At 52.8% G+C, this 27276-nt stretch overlaps 2 protein-coding genes across 11 annotated transcripts in view; both read right to left on the bottom strand.

The window, feature by feature from the left end:
* The window catches only part of NLGN3 (neuroligin 3), a 39217-nt gene extending 24439 nt beyond the window's left edge, over positions 1–14778 (bottom strand). For 4 of the 5 annotated variants that reach the window (XM_079318642.1, XM_079318643.1, XM_079318644.1 and 1 more), the window contains exon 1: positions 14313–14442. The gene's annotated coding sequence lies outside the window, so the exon portion shown is untranslated. Of the gene's footprint in view, positions 1–14312 lie in introns of all 5 variants that reach the window. The other variant, XM_079318646.1, reaches the window with a different exon arrangement.
* Positions 14779–18640: 3862 nt separating this feature from the next.
* Positions 18641–27276, bottom strand: part of MED12 (mediator complex subunit 12) — a 35611-nt gene continuing 26975 nt past the window's right edge. The window contains exons 36-44 of one of the 6 annotated variants that reach the window (XM_079318634.1): positions 26698–27075; positions 26218–26368; positions 25823–26028; positions 25333–25413; positions 24919–25136; positions 24094–24250; positions 21309–21485; positions 21063–21144; positions 18641–19072 (exon numbers count right to left, since the gene is read on the bottom strand). In XM_079318634.1, coding sequence (XP_079174760.1) covers positions 19029–19072; positions 21063–21144; positions 21309–21485; positions 24094–24250; positions 24919–25136; positions 25333–25413; positions 25823–26028; positions 26218–26368; positions 26698–27075 — 1494 coding nt within the window. In that variant the 3' untranslated portion in view covers positions 18641–19028. Of the gene's footprint in view, positions 19073–21062; positions 21145–21308; positions 21486–24087; positions 24251–24918; positions 25137–25332; positions 25414–25822; positions 26029–26217; positions 26369–26697; positions 27076–27276 lie in introns of all 6 variants that reach the window. The other 5 variants (XM_079318638.1, XM_079318636.1, XM_079318637.1 and 2 more) reach the window with 5 other exon arrangements.

Here is a 27276-nt window from a genome sequence, read left to right as displayed (position 1 = left end):
GGAATTTAGCCTTAATTTAACGCTGACAAACTGCCATAAAAACCCAAGCTTAATCCCTTTCACTGTGGGCTGTTGCATGTGCCTTGCATTGCTGCCTGCTGCCTCAACAGCTCTTAAGCTTCTTGGTCTTTCAAAGCATGAGAAAGAACCGAGAGACCCAAGAAAAGACATTTCGTTCAGGGAAGCAATTCCCTTCACATCCCATGGGAGGTGGGAGCAAAACTTTCCCAGTTTTGCCGCCTACAGCGCTCTCTCTTCCCTCCAGCAGGACGCCAAACGTGTCCCCCAGTGAAGATGGGCTGCTGCCTGCCTGAGCCCCCGCCAGGAGCCGTGCCTGCCAGCCAGAAGCGAAAGCAGCCCGGGCTGGGCAGGCACAGCCAAACTGGGAATGTTCAGACGAGCACACAGTGAGAAACTGGGAGCATAAAGACACCACAGGCATCCCAGGTCGCTCTGCCAGGCCGCTGGTGGGTGAGCAGAGGAAGTGAGGCTGCTAAGCTGTTGGGGATGTTATTCATGTGCTTTGGAAAACAAATGCTCCATAGGTATTTCCATGGTCACACTGTCTGCCAGACGGCTTCCTCCTCAACAAAGAGACGCTCTCCATGGAAACCTGGGCGGGTGGATCCTCTGGAAGCCTCTCTCGCAGATGCACATTCAGGCATCTCAACAGCAGCCAGACGAGCTGGATCCACACCTCCTCTGGCAGATGGCAGAGGAGATGCCAGCACACAGCCTGCTCTCGTCCTGGACCCTCCACTGGGGTCCAGCCTCCTGCCCTGGAGCACCAACCCCACGTTCACCACGCCCATGTTGTGGCTCTGTGTCCCATGAGGTTCAGAGCCAGACACATGGGGACCTCAAAGCACCCAGCTGGCATGGAGAGATGATCTCTTTCCAACAGCAAGCACGCAGGATGTCCCACTGCACCCTCCAGCCACTGTGCCTCGTGCAGCTCTGCTCACCCTTTGACCCTGTTGTACTTTACTGAGGGCTAGCCCGTGCACCCCAGAACAAAACAGCATAAGAAACTTCTCCAGGTGAGCTCCAAACCTTTCCACCAGGAGCTCAGGCTGGTGCTCAGCTCTCAGGCAGCAGCACCTGCCAGACCCACTCGCCACCTGGCATCTTCTCTCCTCTGCTGGGCAGTAAGCTCAGCTCTCACCCTGCCTACAACACTGCAGAAAGCCCACAGGCTCCCCTGGGGAGCAGAGAAGCTGCAGCACAACTGGACTGATGTGCTTGTGTCCCTGTGTCCCAGCAGCCCCTCAACAGCATCCCTATACCTGCAGGTCTCATCCCAGGTTACCCATCCATGCCACAGGCAGATCTTTCCTGGTCCCACAACACTGTGGGGGCATTTTCCAGGTCCATCACAGAGCTGGTGAAAAATGATAGACAGCTCACAGTTACACTGAAAAGGACATGTAGGGTTTCAGAAAGGTCTGCCCTGCTGCTGCTGTTGCTCTGCTTTTCCATGAATGACCTAAATGACAGAACAGAGTATGTTTCAAAATCTGCACGTGACACCCCAGCACTTTGGAGGCCAGGATGGGAATCTGACATGCTCTTGACAGACTGGGAAAAGGGCTGAGAGATGATGGGCAGGACTGTAAGGCATTGGGAGGTAAAAAACTGCACAAACAGGCCACAGAAGAAAAGACAGCAGCAGTTCTGCCACAAGGGTCATGAGGGCTACAGGTGAGTACAACTGAACATGAGCCAGCATTCATATCATTGCCACAAAAAAAGGCAACTACAGGAGGATATGTGAAAGGCCAGCTTGCACACAAAGTAATTACTCTCCTTTCAGCTTATAAAGATACATCAAGTAATTTTACTGGTGTCCAAAGAGCCAGTTCATTCCCCAAAAGATTTGGACTGACTGAGAGAGGCCATGGGAGACTGGCAAGATCATCAAAAAGCTCTGGGAAAATGTCTGGAAGATTGAGATTAGTCTAGACAAGAAAAGTCACAGGGCATAGTTTTATAACATGCAAAGGCCATTGCAAAAAAGTTCAGAACACTCTGCCCTTTTGTGCTAGGTAGGAGACACATCCATATTAAGAAAGAAAAAGTTAAAGCACTCCATGGTTATCTGCAAAGGGTGCTATATGGCAGATGGTCAAGTGATTCCCAGCAGCCCCTCCAGCCCAGTATCCTACACTTCTCATTACCCTGGATGGCAGGTCTGCCCCACCAGACCCATTCATTCAGCATTTGTCACCATCTGGGTATACACAGCCACCTTGGCCACCAACCCTTCAGCATTTAGGGTACACAGCAGAGCACTTAGGAGGCTTCCCAGGAGCATGGAACCCAAAAAAAACGTCCATTCTCCACTCTGCAGAGGCCTCTTCTAGAGTCCAGTGTTCCCCACCTCACTCTTCTCCTGAGGCACATCTGGAGTATGGAGGCACCACAGTCACTCCAAGGGGACAGAAGGAAAACAGTTACAAACCTCATCCTTGTTTGCCTCAAGACACGTCCCTGTGCCTTGCCTTCCCCAGCTCCTACCCACAGTACCACCAATATTTAAAGCAAGCTGAACATGAGAAGCCTGTGAGACACTCCACTGCACATCCTTTGCCCTGGGGAGAGGATGAGGGACCACGTGAGAAGTGTCACTTAAGTTCCTCGGTGCTGCAAGAACATATGTGGGACAGAAGCTCTTTGACAACTCCCAGACACATGCCAAGATCCTCGAGAGCTTCCATTCATAACAGAAGAATGTTACTCAAATTCCCTAGAAACAGACAATTTCAAGAGCCACTTCTGCTGTGGTGCCAAAGGCCTCCTGCTGCAATATGGCCTGTCACCATTTGTGCCATGGCCTTTAACGAGTTCTTCATGAAGGAGCCAAGCCTGTCTTGGAAAGGACACCAGGGCAAAGCAAACCTTCCCTTCCCATGCCCATATTTCAGCCTTTCCAGACATTTTTGGTGTTAAATGACAGCACACTGCTCGATGCCCGGCTCCAGAAGACACGCTACCCAGCAGGTGAGAAAACCTGGATCATTTCCAACTCTTGTTTAACATCAAGAGCTCCAAAAATGCACGAGGTTTCTCAGTGTCACTGAGCTGTGACTGGTGATGCTGCTGAAGGACAGCAGTGTGAGCACTGCAGCAGGGACAGTGTTGGGGTCAGCACCCAATACTGCTGATGCAAGAAGAAGGTGACCACTATAGAGGATCCAAGGACAACCGTGCTTGAAAGCCTGGAGTCTTTTGGAGTGGGCTACATGCTCACCTTGAGTTAGTCTAGATTCTGACTGACCTTCCCACTCCTGCTTCCCAGGAGCCTGGTGGAAAGCTGAGACAGGCCACGTGCACAGCCGGCAGCTGCTGTGTGAGCAGGAGGCTCTGCCAGGACAGGCAGAGGGCAGTGGCAGCAGCCTCTCGATGGACTGGCAGGTTCCCACACGGCTCAGGGGTAGCTGCTGGAAGCAGCCTATTTATTCCCACGTTCTGGATAGAAATAATCTGGATAAACTCACATTATGGCTTTCCTGACCCCAGCATGAAGACACAGAGGCAGTTTCTCTCTCCCTCGCCTTGCTGTTTGCAGTTTCACCGCACAAACACCCGCCTGCAGTGGCGGAGGTTACGGAGAAGCACGGTCCGAGCAGAATGAAGCCACAGCCGCTCCCCAGCCCGAACCGCGGGCAGCGATGGAAGCGCCCGAGGACCTCAGAGCGCCGGGACTCCCCGCGGCTGGCGACACCGGCATGTGGCACGGCCCTGTGGCTCGGCCCTGTGGCACGGCTCTGTGGCACGGCCCTGTGGCTCGGCCCTGTGGCACGGCTCTGTGCCGGTCAGGGGGGACAGAGCGGTGCTGGGGACGGCTCCCGGAGCCCCGTGGGAGGCTGAGACTCGCCCGCAGCCCCGGGAGCTGTCCCGTCAGCACCGCCGGGTCCGGGACCGGGACCGGCCCCGCGAACCGCAGCGCCGGGACCAGCGCAGGGGGGACCTCGAGGCTCCCGACAGCTGCTGAGCAGAGAACGGAGGTGCTGGGCTCTTCTCCCTGGTAGCCAGCGATAGCACATGAGGGAACGGTTCAAAGCTGTGCCGGGGAAGGTTGACACTGGGCCTTAGGAAGCATTTGTTTAGCCAGAGGGTGGGCAAACACTGGAACAGGCTTCCTAGAGAGGTGCCTGCCAGTGTTTAAGAGGCATTTGGACAACGCCCTTAACCACATTTAATTTTAGGTCAGCCCTGAACGGGCCAGGCAGTTGGACTAGATATAGATAATCATTGTTAGTCCCTTCCAACTGAAATATTCTATTCTATTCTATTCTATTCTATTCTATTCTATTCTATTCTATTCTATTCTATTCTATTCTATTCTATTCTATTCTATTCTATTCTTTCTATTCTTTCTATTCCTATTCCTATTCCTATTCCTATTCCTATTCCTATTCCTATTCCTATTCCTATTCCTATTAGTACTTCACAAATAAATGTTAGAATTACCCCACCTCTGGCTTTGTGCAGGCAGGTGACTGACAATGCAAAAGTGCATCCACTGAATGCTGGAATTTCCAGACGAGTACTCAGGAGTGAGCTGACAGACAATCTGCTTTCAGCAAGCCCTTGGCACCAGCACAGAGTTCATGCCAAGACAACTTGCTCACTCTCCCACACATCACAAACAAGCACCAGGCACCTACTCTAAGGCAATATAATCTCCCTCAAATCTGTGATCAACACTCCACAGCTACCAGCCCAAGTGCAAATCTCACCCAGCAAAGACAGAGCTGGCTCCACCAGCAGCATTCCCCTCATTTCCTTCTCCAGCTTCAGGAAGCTGCACATTGACATTATCCCACCTGCTCAGCACCATCCCCCTCACATCTGCCAGAGTGATGCCTCCTCTCCTAAATAATTGCCCTGGAAACTACCATGGCTAACAGGGACCAGTTTTAAAGTTAACATGGATCATTATGACTGAACCACATTAGGGAACAATTACACAAGCACAAGGCTCTTATCAATAAGCTTCTAGAAGTCCAAGCCCAAAACATTCCTATTTCTTACCCTCAAAGCCTTCAAAAGCAGGTTTGAAATCTAATAAAGAAAGGAGATTTTGGCAACTCAAAGAGACTGGCTCAATGACACCCTCATTTCTGAAATGCCTGAAACTAAGAGGAAAACATGAAACCAAGTTGCTGATGCAAACCTTCCCCAAAACTCTCATAGCCCAGCCTCTCAAGCTCTTTTCTGGGCACCCAGCCATGCACAGGACATGAAGCTCCCACAACCAAGGGGCCATGGGCAATGTGCACAAAGGTCTGTCGTGCCCATACCACCACAGGTGCTAGAACAGCTCAAGGAAAGCTCAGAAAGCATCAGTGGCTGCAGGCAGGGCGAGTGTGTGCACAGCCAATGCTTTCCATGGACTAATGTGGACTGGGGGAGGCTCTATAAATGTAAGGAGGTGGGCTGGGCAGAGAGGAACCGACTGCAGCTTAAAATACTTGGACTTCCTGCAAATGTGATTAGGGAGGGTGGGCAACAAAATCCAAGAGTGTTCTGAATGGGAACAGCGACATGCAAAATAAGTTGTCAATGTTTCGTTTTTACTGACTCAAAGCAGAAAGCCAAATCCACTTAATCAAGGGTTGAAATCTAGATGGTGGCTTTGGAGTCTCTGGTTTCAGCAACAGAATCAGCAAAGGACTGCTTCTTTTACCAACAGTTGCCCCAACCACCCATTTCTGCCTAACATCACTCCACTCTTTATCAGCTCAGAAAGGTTTTTGCAGGGCAGAAAAAACAGGTCATGGCAGTAATCTGGGCTAAAGGTAATAAAACCCAGACAAAGAACAAAGATGAAGGAAATAGCTGGAGACAAGCAGCAACTAACTTTCACACGGAACTGAATTATGACACAATAAGTTTTCTTGTGAAAAGATAAGACTACAAGTTATCTGGCACCTTCTTTGTGCACCACATGTTGCCACCACCTTGTCTTGTACCATGAGACACCAAGCCTGTGGAGCAAGATGGCTTTATGGGGAGACCACATCCCTGTGCAAGGGTGGTATGGGCCATTCCAGCAGAGCCACCCCTGAGGGTCACAGCGCAGGCAGCAGAGCCACAAGTGCACCCTCAGGGTGCAAGAAACCCCAATCATTGCAGTCCAGCACCAAATTGTTTCCTCACTGCAGGGTCTTTGCACAGAAGGCCATTCCAGGAGATGTCTGACTGTCCACACCACCCCCACCTTGTTACAATAGTCCCTGCTGCCAGGTGAAACAGCAGACAGGCTCTGCACAGACACAGTGCCCAGGGCTGGGATGCAGGGCTGTGCCACCCCATGCTCCCCAGTTTCCCACAGCTGGGAGAGCTGCAGATCATCTCCTGTGCCGGAGAGATGCCCCAGCTGAACTGCAGCCCATCACTCTACTGTGTGCCCCAGCACACCTCACTGGACTCGAGATGCTGAGTTTTATGTTAGTGTGAGTGGCCCTGACCAAAGACCAGACATGATTTTCTGACCGTATTGTAAGTGTCCCTTTGAGCCTACTGGAATCAGCAGTGACCCACTGCTCCATGACACTGCAGCTTGCCTGGGGGCACAATTAGTCCCAGCTCTGCTGTAGCTGGCCTGGGAGACCACACTGCCCTCCTCACAGCACTGGACTCTTCATCTACAGCAGAGCTGCTCCCTGGGAAGCAGGGAGTGGGATACCCAGACCTGGACTGGGGCAGGAGATGGGGAGCAGTGACCACAGGTAGAACAGAGCATGGGTCAGTGCAAGCTGCATTTGAAACACTGTAATGCACATTCCCTCTGCTCCCACCAGCACGCGGGTTTCACTGGAAACATCGGAAAGATCCACATGTGGGGGTGGGAAAATGCCATCGTTGCTGGAGGCACCATGGACCCCTCCATCCACAGCACCACTCTGCCAGTGGCACATGGCAGCAGGTCCCCTCCATCCCAGGCCCCGCAGGGCAGGGGACGCCATCCCAGGGCAGCACCTTTTGGCAGAGCTCCTGCGGGAGCCGGGGCCGCTCACCCAGAGCCAAGATGACACAGCGGCAAGCAGCCACATCCTGCAGCAGCCACCGCTCCTCCAGGCTGACGTCAGCCTCTGCAAGAGCTGGCAGGCAGGACATGCTGTGCATGTCTGCTCCCAGACACCGCCTGGCTCCGGCACACACTGTGGCCTGTGTTCCCCACCAGCTACGACTTAGCTACAAATTGAATTTCACACTCGCACGCTCCAGAATAAAGCACAGGTGCCGGAGAAGCCGCCCTCCCCCTCGCCACATCTGCCTTCCCGCTCGCCCCACCCCGCTGCCGAGCGCCGGGATCACGGCTGGAGCTCTGGAGGAGCCCCTTGGCAAAGCCCCGACGGGCACAGGCGACATCGGCTCACGGCGGAGCTGCCGCGCTCGGGGCAGCATCAGGGCGAGGGGATGGAGCCCCTGGCACAAGGGCCATCCCCGTGTGCTGCTGGCACAGCGTCCAAAACCACCCATCTGCAGCTGAATGAGATAAAAGCCCATCCCAGAGCTACTGGTTTCCCCAGAAACCCTACAGGCTTTCCCAGGAATTCTGGAACGGCACAGATCTGGTATGTGCTCCAGTAAGCAACCTAAAGAGCTTGTACACTTGTCACAGCCCACCACTAGCACAGGTTGTGTGCACAGCTGGCAGCCCGGACAGACGTGGTGTCTGTCACTTTGGAAGGACCTCAGACAGCCCAAGCGAACAGTGCAGCCCAAGCCCACAACAGCCTCTACCCAACTAAGAGGAGCAGCTTCAGGGGAGCCTGCCCCCAACAAGGCCATCAGCTGCTCACGTTTCCAAACCAAAACCAAAGCTGGCGTGACTAAGCAGAAGACCATGGAAGCACCCTGGCCTGGCCTGGCCTGCAGCCACAGCAACTCCACAAAGTCTTGCCCATGCAGCCAAGGCTCACTAGAGACTGTGGGTCAGGCAAGCCACCAGCTAGAAAGAAAACCCATTCAAATGTAATCCGAAATGTATTTTCTATTTTCCCTTGTAAATTTATCCTCCCATATTTTTCTATCTTCAAGCACAAAAAAAGCAGAAAGTCTAAAACCTCTGGCAAAAAAATCCTTTAACATGTTTTACTGCAAATACCACCTCGTGTTAAGAAATAAGCAGGACCGGAGCAAATCAGGCAGCCTGGGGATGCCCTGCCTCTCCAGAGGGAACAGACCAGAATGAAGCAGGACAGACAGGCATGCTGCAAGGACCAACAATGCCAAGGAAAGTCAAGTTCAAGTGCCAAGACAGCTCTCATACTCCCTGCTGCTCCTCAGAGGTCCCTGAGCACAGCTCTGCCTCAGCAGATGCCCACTTGGAAGCATCATTCCCGGCGGACACAGGAGGAGTTTTTTGTTACAAAGAGTCCACAACCAATTGGCTTCTCTTAAAGTCATGAGCCCCAAAGTACAGCAGCTCCCTGCCCAAATCGTAATCTCAGATTCTCATCCAGACACCCCAGTGGCAACAGAGACTGAAAAGGCAGAACAGGAACAGAGACTGTTTCTTTCTTGAGGCACAGGACAGCTGCTATCCAAGGGAAATTTTGGTTTGTGGTTGCAAGGACACCCTTGTGCTGCTGGCTGGACACTTCCCTCAGTCCTCCTGGAATTCATAAGGATGAGAAACAGCATCCTCTTCATAAGCAACAACCTCACTTGACCTCATACTGCTGCCTGCCAGCCAAAACCCACTGGGGGACTGCAGGATCCCAGCTCATCCCTGCATCCTCCTCTCCAAGTCCACTTCTCCCATAAGAAGCCAACTGCTTCCAAGCCAAGGCTCGCATCTCCCTGTTGTCCTTGCATGTCTCTGGACTGCTCAGGAGCTGGGGAACAGCCTTTTGGCATCCCATATTTGCCAAGGTAAGACTGAACTGGACCTTCACAGGTAGCAGACATGAGTCTTTTCTCATTTGAGGATAAAACTAGGAACAAAACTGATACTGATTTCTTGATGTGTATGAGAACAGGCAGAGACAGGGGACTGGAGGAGGGGGAGGTGAAGATCAGAACCCAGGTGATCCCACAGTGCCTATCATGTGCAGAAAGTACAGGGAATTGGGACAGCTCTAAAATGAGACTCTAGCTCTGCTGCCAGCGTGTCCCTGTGCCCAGGGAACCAGGGGAAGCAGAGCTGTCAGGGAACACAGCAGGAAGGGATATTGCCATTCATTTTCAAACCAATATAATACCAATAATACCTGATCAGTAGACAAAAGCCTGTCAGAGGTCTCCAGCAAAAGGTCCTGTGAAGCAAAGGCTTGGTGCTCAGCACAGGTCCTGTATCTCCCAGCAGGTGCACTTCCACCATGTGGGGAAAGCATCCCACGCTCTCAGGAAGCAGGACTGAGCATGCATCTGTCACCCTGTGCCAAGCAACAGAAGTGGAAGGGGATAAACCCATCCTTCTCTACCAAAGCCCAGTGCTCCCACCTGGCTCCACACTCTCTGGTGGGCAGAATGTGATGAAAATAACAGAGCAGACCAAAAGTCCACCGTGCTCTGTGTACCTGCAAGCAGTCAGAAGCACAAGTGATTCACAGCTCAGCAGCTGCCCAAGCCAGAGGTGAATCTCAGTGTATTTATTGTTTCTGGGGGAACCTCCTGTCCTTCTCAAAATCATCCTATTTCTCCTGAAACTAACGGAAGGTTTTACTGTTCATGACACCTTGTCCTGAGGACTTCTGTGATTTGATAGCACATCTGCAAGAAGCAATGCCCCTCCTCCTGAGAGCTTAATTTGATTTGACCTTGTACTTGTATGAAAATAAACAATGAACAGTTAGCCTCTATTGCTTCTCTCCTGGCCTCCTGTAGACACATCTTATCCATCTTCTGTTGTTTCTTTTCCAGTCTGAAGAACCCTGCCTTATTTAGCCATTTTTTTTGCAGAGAGGCCACCAGACCTCTGACCAACTCTGCTGCAACTTCCAGGCATTTGACTCCACAATGATCTCAACACCCACACGTCTCTCCTGAGCTCCCTGTGGGCAGCTCTGGAGACAGAGACACAGAGCAACCCCTGTCCCCTTCTCCTGCATCACTGTCCCATGAGTCCTCAAGTTGCTCAGTGGTGCCTGGAGTTATGTGAGGGCAGAAGAAAGATACGAAGACAGCTGGACTCTCACAATCACCTTCACAACTCATTTAGCACTGGATGCCAGCACCAGGACATGGACAGGAGCAGCCCCATGGGGAGTGCCACGCAGACATTTTGGCCATGTTATAGACTTGGGCACCTTCTCCCACTCCTTTAGAGCAGCACCAACTGCTTGATATCCCTGCAACCAAGTCCCTGCAGCCCCTGATCATCACAAAATGGAATTCTCTGCAGTCCCCTCCCCAAGCCCATCTCAGAAGCCTTCTGACCAAACTTTCCTCAGCCATCCTTGCCCTCAGCAGCCCAGGCCCAGACCCAAAAAAGGTTCATGCACCATACATGCCCTGTAACACACTCTCTGCAACCTTTCCCAAACTTTACCACCTGCTCTGCTGGCACGGCCAGAGCATCTGGCCACCAGGCAAAGTTTCAGCTCTGCTTGCCAAGCACCTTACAGGATATGCTTGCACTGAAATGCAGCTTGAAAATAACAGATGTTACTCCACTGTTCTGCATTTTGCAGTGTCAGGAACGAGGCTTCTTTACCAACAATCCTCTGAACTCCTTGCCAAGGCGGTCTCATCCCAAACAGCACTCCCCAGCACAAAATCTTGCTCACAGACAGCCTCTGCCACGTGCTGACCCTGCTGCCAGGCAGACAACATGGCAAAAGGAATGTACTGCAAGAGCAGAGTTTCCACACAAAACTTCAAGACTTAGCAGGATCGCAGGTTTCATCAGGGACTGCAATACCACATCACTACTGAGCCCAGACAAGCCTCCAAATTGCCCATAACCTCCCATCAAGGAAAACTTCCAGGAGCTACACAAACCAGACAGGACCCAGCAGCTGCAGCCAGAAGCACCCATGTCTTTCCACTGCTCCCTCTTCATCCCCATTTCCTCTCAGCCAGACTTGCTCCAGGGTCTGAATGATGTGGGTTCAAACTGGCAGCTCTGGCAATTGCAGGACCATTTATTCATTCCCCTCACACCCACAGCAGAATCCTGCTGAGGCCAGCAGCACACAGCGCTGGTCACAGCCTGCTCCCTGCCCCCAGCTCTGGGGAGTGTCATGGGAGGAGACCACCAAAGCACTCAGTCCCCCATCCAGCACCACCCAGCTCAGCCCAGTCCTCAGACCCAGCTCTCCTCGAGTGCCCTGGTACCAGGATCCAGCCTGCCTCCTCCTGCTGACGTGCCCTGTGCTGCCTGCGACCACCTCCCCTCTGTGCCACAATGCCCTTGGCTGCCTTTCAAAGCACTGCCAGTGGCAGCCAATAACCACAGACCACCAGCAGAGCAATCTCTGTCTGGGATCCCACAGGGAGTTCCCTCCCAGTGGCACTGGGAGTTCTAAGGACAGAGCCAAGCTGTCCCTGCCCCATCCCTCTGCACTTGGTGCACAGCCCCAGGATGGCAGATACACAGTCCCTGTGTGCTCTGCTCTGAGATTCCACAGGCTCCTCTGCAGCTCCACAACTTGTTGCACAGACACATGCTCCACGTCCCCACACCCACCACTTCCCACGCCTCCACTTTTACTGCATCCCTCCCTCCGTCACCAGTGCAGCAAGGACACTTCCACACGGCTCTGTCTGAGACCACAGTAGCTTCTGGACAGCCAAGAGAGCTCCCTTTCTCCCCCACCTACTGCAAAGAAACAGCTTCTAGAAGGAAGGATACAGGAAGATGGCAGCAAATTGCTTGGGAGGCAGCAGACTTGCTGTGGCTGGGGAGGTTTAGGAGCTGGCTGAGCTGATGCTGTTTGGGAATTGTTTAGATAGAGCTTACAGACTTGATGACCTCAATGTCCCTTTCTTATCAGCTGATTAGGAGGTCCCAAAACACCTCCTCCCTTGACACAAAGGCCAACATGGACCTGCCAGAGGATTTTGGCAGTCACCATCTCCTTGCTCTTGCTGGCGGACGTGATTCTGATCAAAAGACACCTGGAACAATTCCCTGTCTGTGCTGGACGTGAGCACCCAGAGCAGCCCCACAGAGAGCCAGGAGAGACACAGCCACCACAGCTGGAGCCTCAGCACAGTGCTCTGCCAATTCTCACGCTGCCTTCTGAAGCTTTGGCAGGCCCCTGCCCCTGGGCAGCTCAGAAGCTCCACTCATGACTCCTAGGTTCTGGCTGCCCTCACCACCCTGCTCTTGAGCACCTTCCCTGCAGCCTTTTGGGACAAAAGCCTCTGCACAGGGTCTGGAAAAGAGACAGCCCCAGATGAACAGTGCAGGGCAACCCCCTTGGCATGGGCTCAATCTTCTTCTCAAACAAGGCTGCCCTAGATGCTCGCTGCTGTTGAGTGGGGGCAGTTGGAGGCTGTGCAAGGCAGCACCAGGCAGAGCCTGCCAAGACAGGCACTGCAGCTCCCATTTCCTCAGCACAGTGCTGTGCAGGCCCCTCACACCCATGCCCAAGGGCGGCCCTGCACCTTGGCAGCTTCTGCTTGTGCTCTGGAGGTTGAGAGCTGCGTGTTTGCAGGTGTCCAACCAAACTCCACATCCCGACTGCACATGTAACCATGGCAACTGCACATGTGAGTGGCAAAGCCTCGAGCCCGGCTAACTGCAAATGCAAATGAAGCAAACACATGCACAGTGCTAAAAGTGTGACCTCTAAATGTCAGCCTTTAACCATTTTGCAGACACCAGCTCTGGTGGTGGCCAGTGGCAGCCCGCAGAGCAGGAACAAGTCTGGCTCCAGTGTGGACCTCTGGGTGCCCAGCCCTGCACCAGGTGTTGGCACCTGGGTGTTGGTGCTTGGGTGCACACCTGGCACAGGCATTTCACAGAGCTAAGAGTGACTCCTGCCTTGGCAACCAGCAACTCCCTCTCTGAGGACACAGCCACTCCTTACCCATCTGGCAGATGCTCCCAGCTCCACAGAGGACCCTAGTTTGCAGAGGAAGGAAGGTCCCACCAGGCTGACACAAAGCATGGCCAGCAGAGGGGCTCGTGGGGAGCTGGCTCTGCCATCACCTGGGGCCGAGCCAGCAGCAGCATCAGATGAGGCACTCTCAAAGGACAGAAGGAAAATCCCAGCCTTTCAGGGATGTCATGTCACAGCCACCTCCCTAAGGGAGGTCTGTGGCCTTTGGAAAGGCTGACTGTAGAGGCATAAGCAGGTGTTACCATTTGGGAGAGAGTGGTCCAGAAACTGACTGGCCTCAGGTCCCTCATTTCTCTCCCTTGCTGCCGAGAGCACTGGAAGCAGACAGACCCCAGCAGTGACCATCGCCCACCACGCCTGTCCTGCTCCACGGCTTCCAGCACGACGGAGTCAAGCTCAGGTGAACGGTGCCAACTCCAGCCACAGCCACATCGCTGGGGCCACCAGCCACCCCCACAGCCTCCACCCCACTCAAGGACGGATGGGTAGGTGGATGAATGGGTGTCTGGCCTAATGCCCCATTCAGGGATGAGTATGGCCAGCTCCTTGACAGCAAGCCTGCCTCCTTCACTCCCTGGCCCCAGAGAGAAAGGGAATGTCCTTCCACTCCAGGAGCCCAATAGCTAATGTCATTCCTAATGCCATGCCAAATAAACTGAGCCAAGGGGATCTCCTGCCTGCCCTTGACCCAGGGATGGTCACGCCAGCAGCCTCACGCCTGTCAGCACCGGGAGCATCCTTGCACCCCAAATCACCCACTTCCCAGGACCTAGAGCAGTAGCCCCAGTACCGACACCGCACCACAGACACCGCACAGCCCCGAGGATCCCAATCCCTGGAGGGAGAGCGCTCCCCGCTCTGCGCTGGGTCTGACGGGCCGGACCGAGCGGGACCGGCGGGACCGGCGGATGCGGGGCGGGGGCCGGGCTGAGGCCGCGCAGCTGAGGCGGGCGCACAATCCCCCTTTCAGCACGTCGCCATGGTAACCCGCCGGCTCGCCGCGGCCGCTCATCCGGCCCCGTTAACCCTCGCCGTTACCCGCCGCGCTCGGCCCCACCCGTTAACCCCCGCCCCGCCGTGCCCCGCTCCGCCGCCCGACTCCGGGACCGCCACCCGAACCGGGACCGCCCCCCGCCCCGAGAGCCCCGCGGCCGGAGCGGCGGCCAGCCCCAGCCCCGCGCCGTGGGGCCGGTGCGGTGCCGTCCGGACGCCCTCCCCGTGGCGAGCCGCGGCGGGCCGGGCCGTGCCGGTGCGGGCGGGGCGGGGCGGGGCGGGCGCACTCACCGTCGGGGGCGGCGGCGCGGCTGGGCCATGCCGGTGGCGGCGGCGGCTGCCCCGCGCTCCGCTCAGACCGGCCCGACCCCGCACCGGGAGCGCGCGGCGCGTGCACGGCGGAGGCGGGCTGGGGAGGGGCCGTTCCGCAGCACCCCTTCGCTGCCGCCGCGCTGCCCGGCACTGGCACCAGGACCGGCACCGGCACCGACACCGGCAACGCCCCGATCGGACGTCCCCCGGCCCCGCCGCCGCTCCGGCCGGGCCCGGTACCGCTCGCCCCGGCACTCGCACCGCCCTGCTCGCTGCGCCAAGGGGATGCCGCACCCGGCGAGCGCCGCGCAGTCCGGTACCGCGCCCCCGGGTACCGGCACCAGCCCGGAATCCCCCAGGCCCCCCAAATCTGCCCTGCTGACGGCACCGGCACTGCCTTACGATGGGCCCTGGGCCGAGGGGTCGCCCCCACCTTCCCAATCCGCACACCCCGCACCACCCCAGTAAACGACCCCATCTGCGGGGGCATCCCGGCACGGCCCCGGGCATCCCGCGCTGTGCACACAGAATCCTGCCCGCCGCAGCCTGTGCCTGCCCCAGTCACTCTGCAAAGGTCTCTTTCCCCCTCATAGCCCCGGGCCGTGCTGCCCCGGCACACCACACAGCCGCTGAACACCCTTCGGCCGGGGGAGCGGTCCCCGCCTCTGTATTTCTCTGCAGTGCCCAGCGGGTCTAGGGAGGATGCAGCAGGTACTCAGTATGGGGTGCCCCATCCCAGCCTCAGCCTTGGGGCCCGGCCCAGCCCTGCCACGCACCGGGCTTCAGTGTCAGCAGCCACAGCCCCATGGGCTCCCAGCAGCACCGGCAGCAAGACCCAGCGCCTCTGTCATTCCCCTTCCCAGCGCGGGGGTATTTTCCCCTCCCACTCATGGCCTCCTGGCAGGAGCCGCCTCTCCTACAGCCTGCCGCTGCCCATAGCAGTGTTTCAGTCTTGCCTGATGGGATTACAGAAATCATTTGAAACAGGGCATGGATTTGGGTCTTGATGGATGTTATCTGATTGCTGCCTCTCTCTCCATTGCCAAGGTGGCATCAGCTGCCATGCCTCCACAGAGCAGGCAGCAGCCTTTCCTGTTTAAGATGTTTGCATGGCAGCGTCTGAAGGGCAGCAATTAATTTCGAGTCTCCCACACACTTCTGGCACCTGCACTGAATCTGTGAATGTGCAGTGGCAGGGAGATCCCTGTACTCCAGTGCAGGGTGAGCTTCAGCTGCCCCAGTGCCTTCCAGCTGCTGCTGCTGCATTTCTCCTTCTCCTGCCCTACTGCCTCTCCCAGGGACTGCTTATGGGTGGTCAGCAGCTTGACTGATTCTGTTACTAGCCTGTTATACACAAGATGTATATAGGGTATACCAATATAGCTCACATTATACACACACATATATATATATATATTTATATATATGTATATATATTTATATATACAGATATATATATATATATATATATAGCTGCCACCCACTATGCCATTGAGCAGACAACATGGTCCAGCTCTCCCTGGGATGGATGCACAAACCTGCCCTGTGCTTCCCAGGGTTCATTGGCTCTGAGAAACATCTCGAAGGGGGTGCTGGACCAATGCTGAGCTACCCTGCAGCAGGTGTAGCTCCCTAGGTCCCACTACCCAACAAAACCAGTCCAGGATGGGGTCATGAAGCACGGCTGCAGAGATGCCTTGTGGCCCACTCCCCAGCACGAGCACTGCAGGAGAGCTGGGTATTCACACTGCTGCTCCACACCCAACTTCAGCTGCTTGACTGAGCAGTGATCGATTTTCTTGCACAACACCAGTTCTGACAGTGCCTGACAAGCCACCTTTGCCCAGGGTATGGTCCATGGGGACCCTCTGTGCCAGGCTGCTGGGTGTGGTGGGTGTGTAGGGCAGAGCCTGCTTCAGCCCATCCATCCACCCCAACGCATCAAGATTTGTTGCAATCTCGGGCTTCTCCTCAGATGCTGTGGCAAGGCCTTTGGGGAGCCCAGCATCAAACAGGCACATCCCCGCACCACCCCCTCCCCGCACTGGTGGCCGCAGCAGGGCAGCTGTGTGCATTACTCCATGGGCAGTGTGTATTAAAATGCCCCCGGTTGCCTCTGGCTCAGGCACAAGCAGCGTTTAGCCACGACTCGGAGAAGGAGCAGAAGGGCTGGAAGCTGTCAGACCTGCTTAAAACGGCCGCGGCTCAGCGCTAATGTGCAGCACAACAGCTGCAAGGCACGCAGCCAGGCCAGGCAGAGCACAGCTCCCCACCCTGCCCTGTGCTGTGACCTGGTCTTGCACTGCTCCCCACGTCCCCCTGCAACCTCCTGCACCCACTGGAAATCTCTGGGCAGCCACCGAGAGTTGTGTGGGATCTTGGACGCCGTGGCAGCCTGGCGTCTGTCACCACAACAGAGCTCTGGAGTGCTGCTCATCCCACACAGACCTGGCCTGCCAAGCAGATGACACAGCTGGGGGAAGCCTTTTGCCAGAGGAAGAGCAGCAAGGAGCTGGGCCATGCAATAAAGGGTCCCGTGGCAGCAAGCACTTGGCTACAGGAAGGGACAAGTCATCCCCTTTCTCCCAGGAATGCAGGGTGTCTCCTGGGGTGCTTTCACAATCCCCCCAGGATCCCCCAGCAGGTCAGCACCCGGCTCGGTGCTCTCGCACTGCAGCACTCCAGTCTCACACAGCTGCCGTGCAAGGGCCACCCCAGCGCTGCCTGTGCAGGCACCAGGGCCGTGCTGCCTCCAGCCCGCTCCGGCTGCTGCAGAGCCGCCCCCTCCCACCGCCGGCGCGGCAGCGATGCAGAAGGAGCATCCAAGATGCCGCTTGGCGCAGGCTCAGCTGCCTCCCAGGGCCGGCAGAGGAGCGGGCTGTCGGCCATGACCGTATGCACCAGGAAAGGGGCAGGGTGTGGGCACAGACAGTGCCCAGTGTCCCCAGGCAGTGGCCCCTCCGTGTCGGGCAGGGTGAGGGGAATAGAATCCTCCTGTCGCAGCCACGGGTCCCTCGGAGCAGGGGCTGCCTGACACAGCCATGGCCAGGAGCAGGGATTCCATCTCCGGGTCATTGAGCACGGGCTGCCGGCAGGCAAGGAGATTCCCTGGCAAGAGCACCCTGGGGGCAAGGGGAAGACCGGGAATGCAACAGCCAGTCAGAGCTGTGACCCAGGCTGAGCCACAGGGAAGGGGACAAGCAGGGGTGCATCTCAGAGGGAGCAAGCCCCTGTCCTAATTAACAACTGAGTCCCCTCCATCAGGCCTGGCCAGCAACACCTTCACACGGTCCTGCAGCCACATGGCAAGAGCCTGACACAGGTGCAGGTGTTTGGGGACAAGCAGGGCAGAGAGGGTGTAGTGCCAAGCAAGCCCAAGAGAGCAACTTCACATGTGCTCCCAACAAGGAATGGGCTCAAGCTCCAGATCTTGAGCAGCAGACACAGGTCCATAAACAAGGACAAGGGACACAGCCCTGGGACACTGCCATGCTTCACAGTTCCCTCAGCTCACCTTCATGCAGTGGCCCACCCCCCAGAACTATCTGCCCTCAGATGAAGATGAGGTGCAGTTCCTTGCTGGGTCCTTGTGGCCTCACCTCATCCCACAGAGATGGAACAGAAGGAAGATGTTGATCAAGAAAAGCTACCACAGGGACCACAGGTCCAACTTCTCAGGAAGAATGCAAGAGAGAAGAAAGGTGCTGGTGGCTTTCAGGTTCAACAGAGAACAGGAATAGCAAACACCAAGATCAAATCTCATGCCAGCAGGATGCACGAGGCAGGGCAGAAGTTCAGAATGCACATCTCCCATGGAGAGAAAGTACCCTGGTTGTCAGGAAGGAGCTAACAGAGGAGCCTTGGTTCTTATCAGCCAACCTGGCTGTGATGAGAAGCAAGAAGCAGCACTGTGAGTGCACTCAGTCTGTAGCTCCTCCTAGACTGCAGAGGTAAGGAGCTTGAGCATCTCTGTAACTGCTGTGGTGGGGCAAGCTGGGCTTGAATTACCCTGCAATAGAAGTCCCTCTTTGCTTTATACCAGTGTCCTGGCAGAACATGCAACAGTAAAGTCCTTAATCAACATATAAATCCCACAGAGCTTGCACAGACCTTGGTAAGTATGTGAACACCAGCTTATGAAATAAACAGGGAAGAGCTTTCCTTCCCAAACACACTTGTTTAGTCTTCACAAAAGCTAAAAACACAGACATTAGTTCTTTTGAGGAAGAGGTGAAGACCATGTGTGAAGGGTGCTGCTGGGCTGTACTGGGAGGAGTGCTGAGGAAAGGCAGGCTCTGAATACACACTCAGTTTGCAAAGTAAGCTCTCTGTATTCATCCGAGAATGTCTGCAGTATGGAGTTCATCTGGTATAAATAAAGTACAAAATTTTACAATGTCTTAATCATTATTTTAACAAAAATACTAAAAACTGAGTAAAAACTGAAACCAAAGTGGGAAGGGAGACTATCAGCCACAAGGGATCTCCACAAACATTTGTAGAAATTGGATAGTAAAAACACTTTCTCTGTACAATAAAATGCTCTTCCTGGCATCTCCCTTTGAGACAGACAGCAGCAGCACTGGGGGCACAAGGACAGAGGCTGGGGGCTGCCCCAGAGTGTGGGTCAGGCTGAAGAGGCTGTATCCATCCACAGTGATGTCTCCCTCTTGAATCAGGCTGAAGTGCCAGAGGTCAGTAGCGTCCAAATGGGTTGTTGTTCTGCTGTGTCTGTGTATCTGTTGAGGTCAAGACAGAGTTAAACAGTCACCAGGTCTAGTTCAGCAAAGAGATTCCCCTCCCCACATCACCAGTGCAGTATGTGGAGTGTCACAGGCCATGAGAAGGAAAATATAACCACTGTGGTACTCCCTGTGCTACAGATATGCCTGAGCCAGGATCCCACATTCTTTCAGGAAGTGAGAGAGACATGTTCTAGTCCTGATCCTGAAGTTTCTAGGCAAAATCTCTCCATCCCTCAAGGTGGAATTGGAGGACCATAACAAAGCCCTGAAAGGTGACAAGTAGCTGGGAGTTTATAGATTAATGATTTCTGATTTTGAAAGAAAGTCAACTCTATACAATTATACAACTTCTGCAGCCATACAAGCTGCTGAGCTAGCAAGTGTCACTGATCTTAAAACACTCCCAGAAACCAAAGGTTTCAGAGAAAATTTCCCTGGCTTCTTGTCAGTATCTCCATACAGGCCCAAAGGACTTCCAGATGGCACGAAGGCAGGAAACATGGTAAAGATACATTCAAGAACCTCATGAACTTCCAAACTGCTGCGAGTGCTGTTTTATGATTTACATGATTTTTATGCTCACAGTATATATGAATACTGTCCAATCCATTAAATTCTGTAGTTCTTTTTTTTTCTGCCGCAACATCAGCATGTGTGATCCTAAGCCACTAAGCAAAAGGAGATGAGTATAACCTGGCTGGCCTACTGCCTTCTCAACCCTTCTGGACATTCAGGGATACCCTGCAGCCTCCTAAGGCAACCTATCCTGGACCCAAAACACCCTTGTCCCCTTCCTGCAGGCTGGTCTTGGTTTACTTCCTGCTTTCCACTCCATCCTTGACACTACAAATAAGAACCCCAGATGCTTCCAGGGGGAGGTGATGCAAATCCAAGGAGGAAGCATGGAAGCAGAATGCTGACACAAGGCTGCATGGGACCCACACATCTATTCCAGATACAACAGTTCCATTTGCTGAACAGAGAAGCTACAAGCATATGGCTGTTTTGCTATATTCAGATTCTTATACAAGGTCTTCCTATACTTGAATGTCCTGGCTGAGATCCTTTGGCACAGACTTATCATTTGTGAATCAGGCTAGTGGGAGGCTTAGCACATTAAAACCTGGTTTGGGGAGGTTTTTGGCCACAAGGACTAAGAATTTTTCATCTGGGAACAAGTATAAGCACAGCTTCCAAGTCCCCCACTCCACACATTACCAGATCTGGCACAGCCTCACTCTCAGTGCAAAACAAAACAAAAAAACTACCAACTGTACTGTCCATTTCTGAGCATTTTCACAGCATTTCTGCCATTTTTATAGCAGAAAAGCCAGTAAAGTGTCAGAAGACAATGACAGCAGGCAATTCAGAAGAGAACACCACAGACCCTGAATTCTGTATTGTGATCCTTCAGCTAGTAATTCAATACAGACTATAGGAATACAGTGCCAGACTGAACAACATCTATGCCATTACCTTGTTGCCACTATCACAAACACAGCAAGTCTGCAGCCACACTTGTCAGAGTACCCCTCCTACATCCAAGAAGTCTTGTCTGTCTCACAACACAACCACAGTGTCTCTGGGTCATCCACCAAGTGATTGCTCCAGGATTACTGCCTCCCTGTGCCCCTCAGAGGTCACCTGCAGCAGAGAAAATTCTCCCAGATGATTTTAAAGCTGCACACTGGATCCTTTCAGGAAAGCTGTGTGGCTGTCCCTACAAAGGCTCAGCTCCCTAGTCCCTCTGCAGGCAGCAGGAGGAAGGTCTGGAAGGTCGCTCAAAGCTGGCAAGCACTGCCCTCCCTGCTGCTGGGGCCCTCTTGGGCTGCTAGCTCTAAGTCCTGATGGCACCTCCCTGCCAGCATAATTTATGTCCTCAGACAGACAGTCTGGCTCAGCCTCACTTCTCTACACCAGAGTACCTGCAACAGAAAACAGCAAGAAGGAGACTAGCAACAGGATCAAGAACACTCAGGCTTACTGGAAAGCTGCTGCTGAAGCTGTCGAACCAGAGCAGCTGTTTGCTGCTGCTGCTGTGTCTGCTGAAGGCCCTGGCGCTGGAACTGTAAAGAGAGAAACACAGTTATAGCCACACCACCTGGCTGGCAGCCTCAGCATTCACACAGCCCCTGGGAAGCTCAGGGAGGGAGGAAGGGGGGATGCAGGTGGAGCACTGCTGGATCTGTGCTGGACTGTCACGTCCCTGTGGCTCTGCAGGAACACTCACAATGGGCTGCTGGGGGGGCAGAGCCTGCATCCCCAGCCCCGGGGGCTGGCCCTGCGCCTGTGGCTGAGGCACTGTGGACACCTGGGGCTGCTGCTGGGGCTGGGGCTGCGGTGGCTGGGGCTGCTGCTGCTGCTGTTGCTGCTGCTGTTGTTGTTGCTGCTGCTGTTGCTGCTGTTGCTGTGAAGACAAAAGAGAAGGGACCATCAGGGAACTGTCAGGGCAACGCACACAGCACCGGGGCACAGCAAGGGCTTAAGGAGGAACGATGCTCCATGCAGTAAAACATCCTCATACACCATTTTCTTTACAGGTACCTAAATTACTCAAATTGCACCACACTGCACCCCAGGCTGAGAAATGGCAAGAAATAAAGGGACAGCAACAAAGTTTCCTGCAAGATGAGGTATTGAGAGATGACAGGAAGAGAAGTCTGAGCCTACTGGTCATTACAAGGAGCAAACAAGGTGCAAGAATAGAAAATGAAGAACTCAAAAGGCTGGCCGATACATCTCTTGCCTTCTGGTTAAGATCAGCAATAATGAATAACGAGTATTTGCCTGACTCATTCTCAGATTCTTTTCAGAGGTAGCAACAGAGCTCCTATAATCTTCTTATACAATCCACTCCAGGTCAGCTACTCCTACTATTGCAGTTTTCCCTAATCTCTACCCTGAATTTCACATGTTGTGTTTTAAGGCCATTCCTGGTCCTACAGCCTAGGGACAAGAAGAGATAAGGGTTTATTTTCTTTCTTTTTAAATTAAAAAATTCAGAGATTTGTCTCTTCTGTTGTCTTTGTCTCTCTAATGCAACACATTCAGCTATTTCAGACTTTGCTTCTCAGTCATGTCCCCCAACTCTTCAATCTATCTTGCTGTCCTTCCCTGCCACTCATGACAGCTGGTGTTACAATTCAATAAAAGGATGTGGATAAAACTGAATTCAGTGCTCAAAACCAAATGTTTACAGATTTAGTTATGCTGAAAAGAATATTCAGTGTGTTGGAGTCAGAATATACCCAGAAATCTCAAGGTTTTTCATTTCTCCTAATTTTCAGACAATTCTCCCATCTGTCAATGCAGTTTTTAATTCTCTAGACAAAAAAAAATTATTCTAGTAGAAATAAAAAAATACTAATGCTATCATAAACCCAATATGGTAATTGTAGGTACACTTTCAATCACTGGCTCAAAAGGACAAGGTTCATACCTTGAACAGACTCAGAAAACAAACAAAACAGTCAGCAGAAGGAACAATGTCTTATGAAAGAAGGTTAGAAAAACCCGACCTTTGGAAGCTGCAAGTGCTTCCTAGGAATGTACATTGGGAAAATAACACTGAAAAAGAACAGCCAGTAAACAGGACATGGTGGACAATTAATAATTCATACAAGAACCAGTCACAAACACATTGGATCAAGGATTCAAGCCAAAGGGAATGAGTTTCTAGAACAGCCTTCCAACTTGTATCAGTTTGGTTACAGGTTCCTGACATGGATGCTGTGACCTGGGTACACAAGAAAGCACATGACTGACTAAATGAGCCAGGATGCCAGTTTCACGTCCTACCTTCTTGCAGCAGCTGTCTACTAACCCACATAAAACAAATCAAAAGTCATCCATCCTTTCCACAAGCCACTGCATCATGAAGCCAGCTCTAGCACCAGGCACACCTCAGGTAACACAGCAGAAGTCACACTAATGGCACAGCTTGGGCACTCCGCCTTTGTGGGTTTTTTAAGCAACCAAGCAAAGTCAGCTAAAAGCTGAAGGTATACATGAAGTTACTGAGGTAGTAGAAGTGTTAGCAATTTGTCTGAGGCATGTTCTTCTAAATATGAGTGATGGAGAATGCTAAAAGAAACTCAGAGTGAATAGTCAGGGGGTGCTACTTATCAAAAAGACTAAAAGCTGCTGACCATGCCAGAAGCACTTCTCTTGTCCAGTGCAAGGCAGCAATTCTCAGATACTGCTGACTGCAGCTCTCTGCAGGAGCCACTGTCTCACTCAGGCCACTCTCTGAACAAAAAGACTCAGCACTCTGTGCTATGTAAAGTCTCCCCACACTCCACAGGTTTGCTAGGCCTTGTTGTAAGGCATGGGATTCACCAATCAAACTGTGTTTCTCTGTCAATTCAATACATTTCTATAATTCCTAGAAATGTATCTTTATTTCATGTAAGAATTTAATATTCATAAGATCATAATACAAATCCATGGACTACTCATGTCTGTTGACTCATGCCTTGTGATCTTCTTTGAACCTAGAGAGCTGGGTCATACAGTTGGCTTTGGACAAATTTTTCACCATCTGCTGTAAGAAATGGAGTATGTGGACTGATTCATGCCAGATTTCTTGCCAATGGAAACTGTAACCAATATTTATTTTGATCTTGAGAAATACAGATATGCCCCTAAAGATGATCTTGAACAACTTTCCTGCTCTTTTGTGGACAGGTGGCTTTTCACATTGTTTCTAGCTTCTGCCACACTTGTACAATTAACTAACTTTCTGCACTATCTACTGGCTCAGCTGGAGCAGGAACAGCTCCAGGCCAGAGGACTGAACAGACTTTTAGCTCATGCTGGGTGACTGGCACAAGGCAGTGCAGCAGGAATCTCCATCAGGAGTGGCCAGCTCTAAGGAAAGGAGAACTGCCTAGCAAATTACTACAGACAGCCCCAAATAGAGTGACATCCTTCCTGGCACAGAGGGGCAGAGGTGAACAGCATTGGGCAAGCCTCCTCCAGCTCCAGCAGCCTTCCTCCTGTCAGCAAACACTCACCCTCAGCATCTGTTGCTGCTGCTGCTGCCTCAGGTACTGCTGCTGCTGTTGGTCAGGAAGGATCTGGTTGGGTCGAATTCCTGAGGGGACTCCCTGTGGACCCAAATGATTCATCCCACTCATCATGGGGGTCTGCTGTATTGACTGATGAGGAAACCTGCAAGAGAGAAGGACAAGCTCATGAAGGAAAGCATTCACAGGCAGGCAGCTTTCTTTAATCCAAACACAACTTCTGACAGCAGTGAGACAGCCCAAACAGCCCCCTGCAATCCATGCTATCTCTGCAGAAAGGTGAGGGGCACAAGGGCCTCTCAAGGGTTTAACACAACCTGTTTTTCTAGAAGCCCTAAGCAACAGTCATCATCCCACTGTTCTGCATGGCTCTCCTGTTGGATTTAACACAACCTGTTTTTCTAGAAGCCCTAAGCAACAGTCATCATCCCACTGTTCTGCATGGCTCTCCTGTTGGATTTATGCCTGCTCAGGAACAATGCAAATCTCAGATTTAGTCCTTTGCCTGCTGGTTAGATCTAAAACTAAAACTATGACTTTCCCAAGTAATTTTTTCTCATACTTTTCTATGCCATCTTTCTCTGGCTAGTAACAACACGGTTTCCTACCTACAACTAACATTTCCAAATTTCATCCTATCTCTTTGCTTCTTCTCTGGACAGAAAGCTGGATAAAGACATTTCTCTGAGGAAGCAAAGTACAGCATGGAGAATGGGGTTTTCACAGTTTGTTAAGAGTTGTGTGAGCAAAGCAGGGAAATCCTTATTGAAATAGAGTTTACTATAAACATCCCATAGGACAGGAGGTACCTACCTCTGTGTGTTACCCAAGGTGTGCCCATAGCCAGGGGCCTGCTGGTGCACATAGCCACTTGGTCTCTGCTGCATCTGTCTAACAGGATCCACGAGAGCAGGATTAGAGCTGGGGTGGGAATTCTGATAGGGCTGACCAGAATAGGTAGGAGGCACCATTGTGCCTGACTGGGAGGGGTGCTGCTGAAGGCCTATGTGGGAGACATAAGGAGTGTAACCCTGAAATGAAACAAAAAGGCCTTTTTTAGTCACAGGGTGAAAAGGAATACAGAACAGGACATCAGTCTCCTTAAATACTACCACAGGGAAGCCAATCAGGAAGAGCCAAGAGCTTTAAGGGTTTAGCAGCAAGAACAAAGTTGCTGGCCTGTGCTGGAGTCAGATTCCAGTCCTACCTGCAGACACTGCCACTCACCTGGGAGGGCTGCAGTGCTCCATAAGACGGGGTTGGAGCCATCTGGCGAACAGGCTGCTGGCCCATTATGCCCTGGCCCTGCTGGAAGGCAAGAGAGAAGCACTTTTTCCAACATCTCCAAAGGACAAGAACACTGCTGCTCTCTTCTCAGCAGCTCCCACTAAACCAGACAAGTGGCTTCACCTATGAGGTTCTGCAGAGCAGGCACATGCTCACGACTTTTGTCTTACCCTGACCTGGGACAAACAGGCCACTAAAAAACCTGCCATCTCCAGCCAGGACATGCCCCTCTCATTCCCCAGCAGCCACCCCGTGACAACCTCCTCCAACTGCTACTGACATGGGCCCTCAAAGCAGGTGGCACCAGAGGAACAGACACAAGAAATATCTTTCCAGAGCAGATACAGAGTTGGGCAGTTCTGGTTAAAAGGGACAGTACCGAACAGCCTGGCCATGCTAGAGTGTGGAGTCAGCAACTGCTCTGACTTACCAACTTTGCTTGCAGCTGCTGCCTCAGTATCTGTCCTTGGGACACTGGAGGCTGCTGCCTGTACACTGCTGGCTTGTAGGAGGGGTCAATGCCCATCATACTCCCCATCCCTGGAGGCAGCACACCACTGTAGGGAGGGCGACTCTGAACCAGTTTTCCCAGTGGCATGCGTACTGGTCTGTAGGATGTATCCAGGCGAGGGCCACCTGCCAAAGGAAGAGAAACAGGCAGAGCAGTCACAGCTACTGCTGCACACCTCATAGCTCCACAATGACTGCTCATCACTGTACCTAGACACGACAGGCAAAAAGAGAAGTGCAAGGACCTACATATGACCTTCTCACAGAAAAGGTTCCCAAAGAGGTAAAATATTTTTGGCTCTCCTGTGCACCTACCTGCTGGAAGAGGCTGATTCTGGGCATAGAGACTCACTGGTGACTGCCCATATGCCAGCCTTGACATGGTGCTTCCTGACTGGTGATGCAAGAGATCTGTAGGCATACCAACTCCATATGAAACCCCTCGGCTAGGGCCCAACACGAAGTCCTGCAAAGACAAAGCAGGAAGAAATGTGCACTGGGAATTCATGAATGGAGGGAGAATATAAAAGGGTTGAAAAGTCCACAGGAGGAAGCCAAGGGTGTTATCTGAGCTGGGCAGACTCCTTTCCTCCCATCAGGGATCAAGAAAGTGTTTGCCTTGCTCCAAGCTAGAGAGAGCAGGATAAAGCTCATATGAGTACTCTCAGATGAGGGGAAACACATCACATCTTCACCACACCACCACTCTCAGGCTCCTCAGGAAGACTCTAGGGAGTGTTCTGTGACTAGGAGTGGTGGACAAGGGACATCCACAGCTGCTGGACACTCCATTACCTCAGTTTTGCTGGCAGATTGGTTGCGCTTCTTGGTTTTGCTCTGTTTCTTCTTGCGTTCTTCAGTGGAGGTGGCAGGATTGGAGCTTGCTTTATCAGCCTTGGCTGGTTCTGCAGTTTTCTTCTCTGGCTCTAAAGCCACAGGTGTAGGAGGCTCTTCCTCTTCAGGGGGCAGTGGCAATGGCTCCAGGTAGTAACTGCGGGGCTTGGGTTTCAGGTGTGTGTGATAGAGAAGCAGCCTCTGCTGCTCCTCAAACCTGGACACCCTGCGATCCACCCGGACTGTCCCAAACCATCCCCAGGAGAGGGGGGCTGAGTGCTTCAAACCCTCAAAAAGATCCCAAGGAGAAATCTTCTGCTTTGTAGAGACTTGCAAACCCTTTAAAGCAAAAGAGATAAGAACCTTCAAGTCCCTGCTGTTGCTCCTACGAGGGTACAAGCAACTCTGTGCTTTCTCCAGGCTCTCATCCAGATCTCTCAGTAAACAGTCTGAGCCCTTGCTAATGGTCATTGCTCCTCCAGGTGGCAAAGCAGTCATTTCTAAAGGCCTTCATCAACAACTGTCTAGTCTCCTTCATTC

This window comes from Erithacus rubecula (assembly GCF_903797595.1).
Source record: "Erithacus rubecula genome assembly, chromosome: 15".
Lineage (NCBI taxonomy): Eukaryota > Metazoa > Chordata > Aves > Passeriformes > Muscicapidae > Erithacus > Erithacus rubecula.
This window is presented reverse-complemented; position numbering and strand designations above follow the sequence as displayed.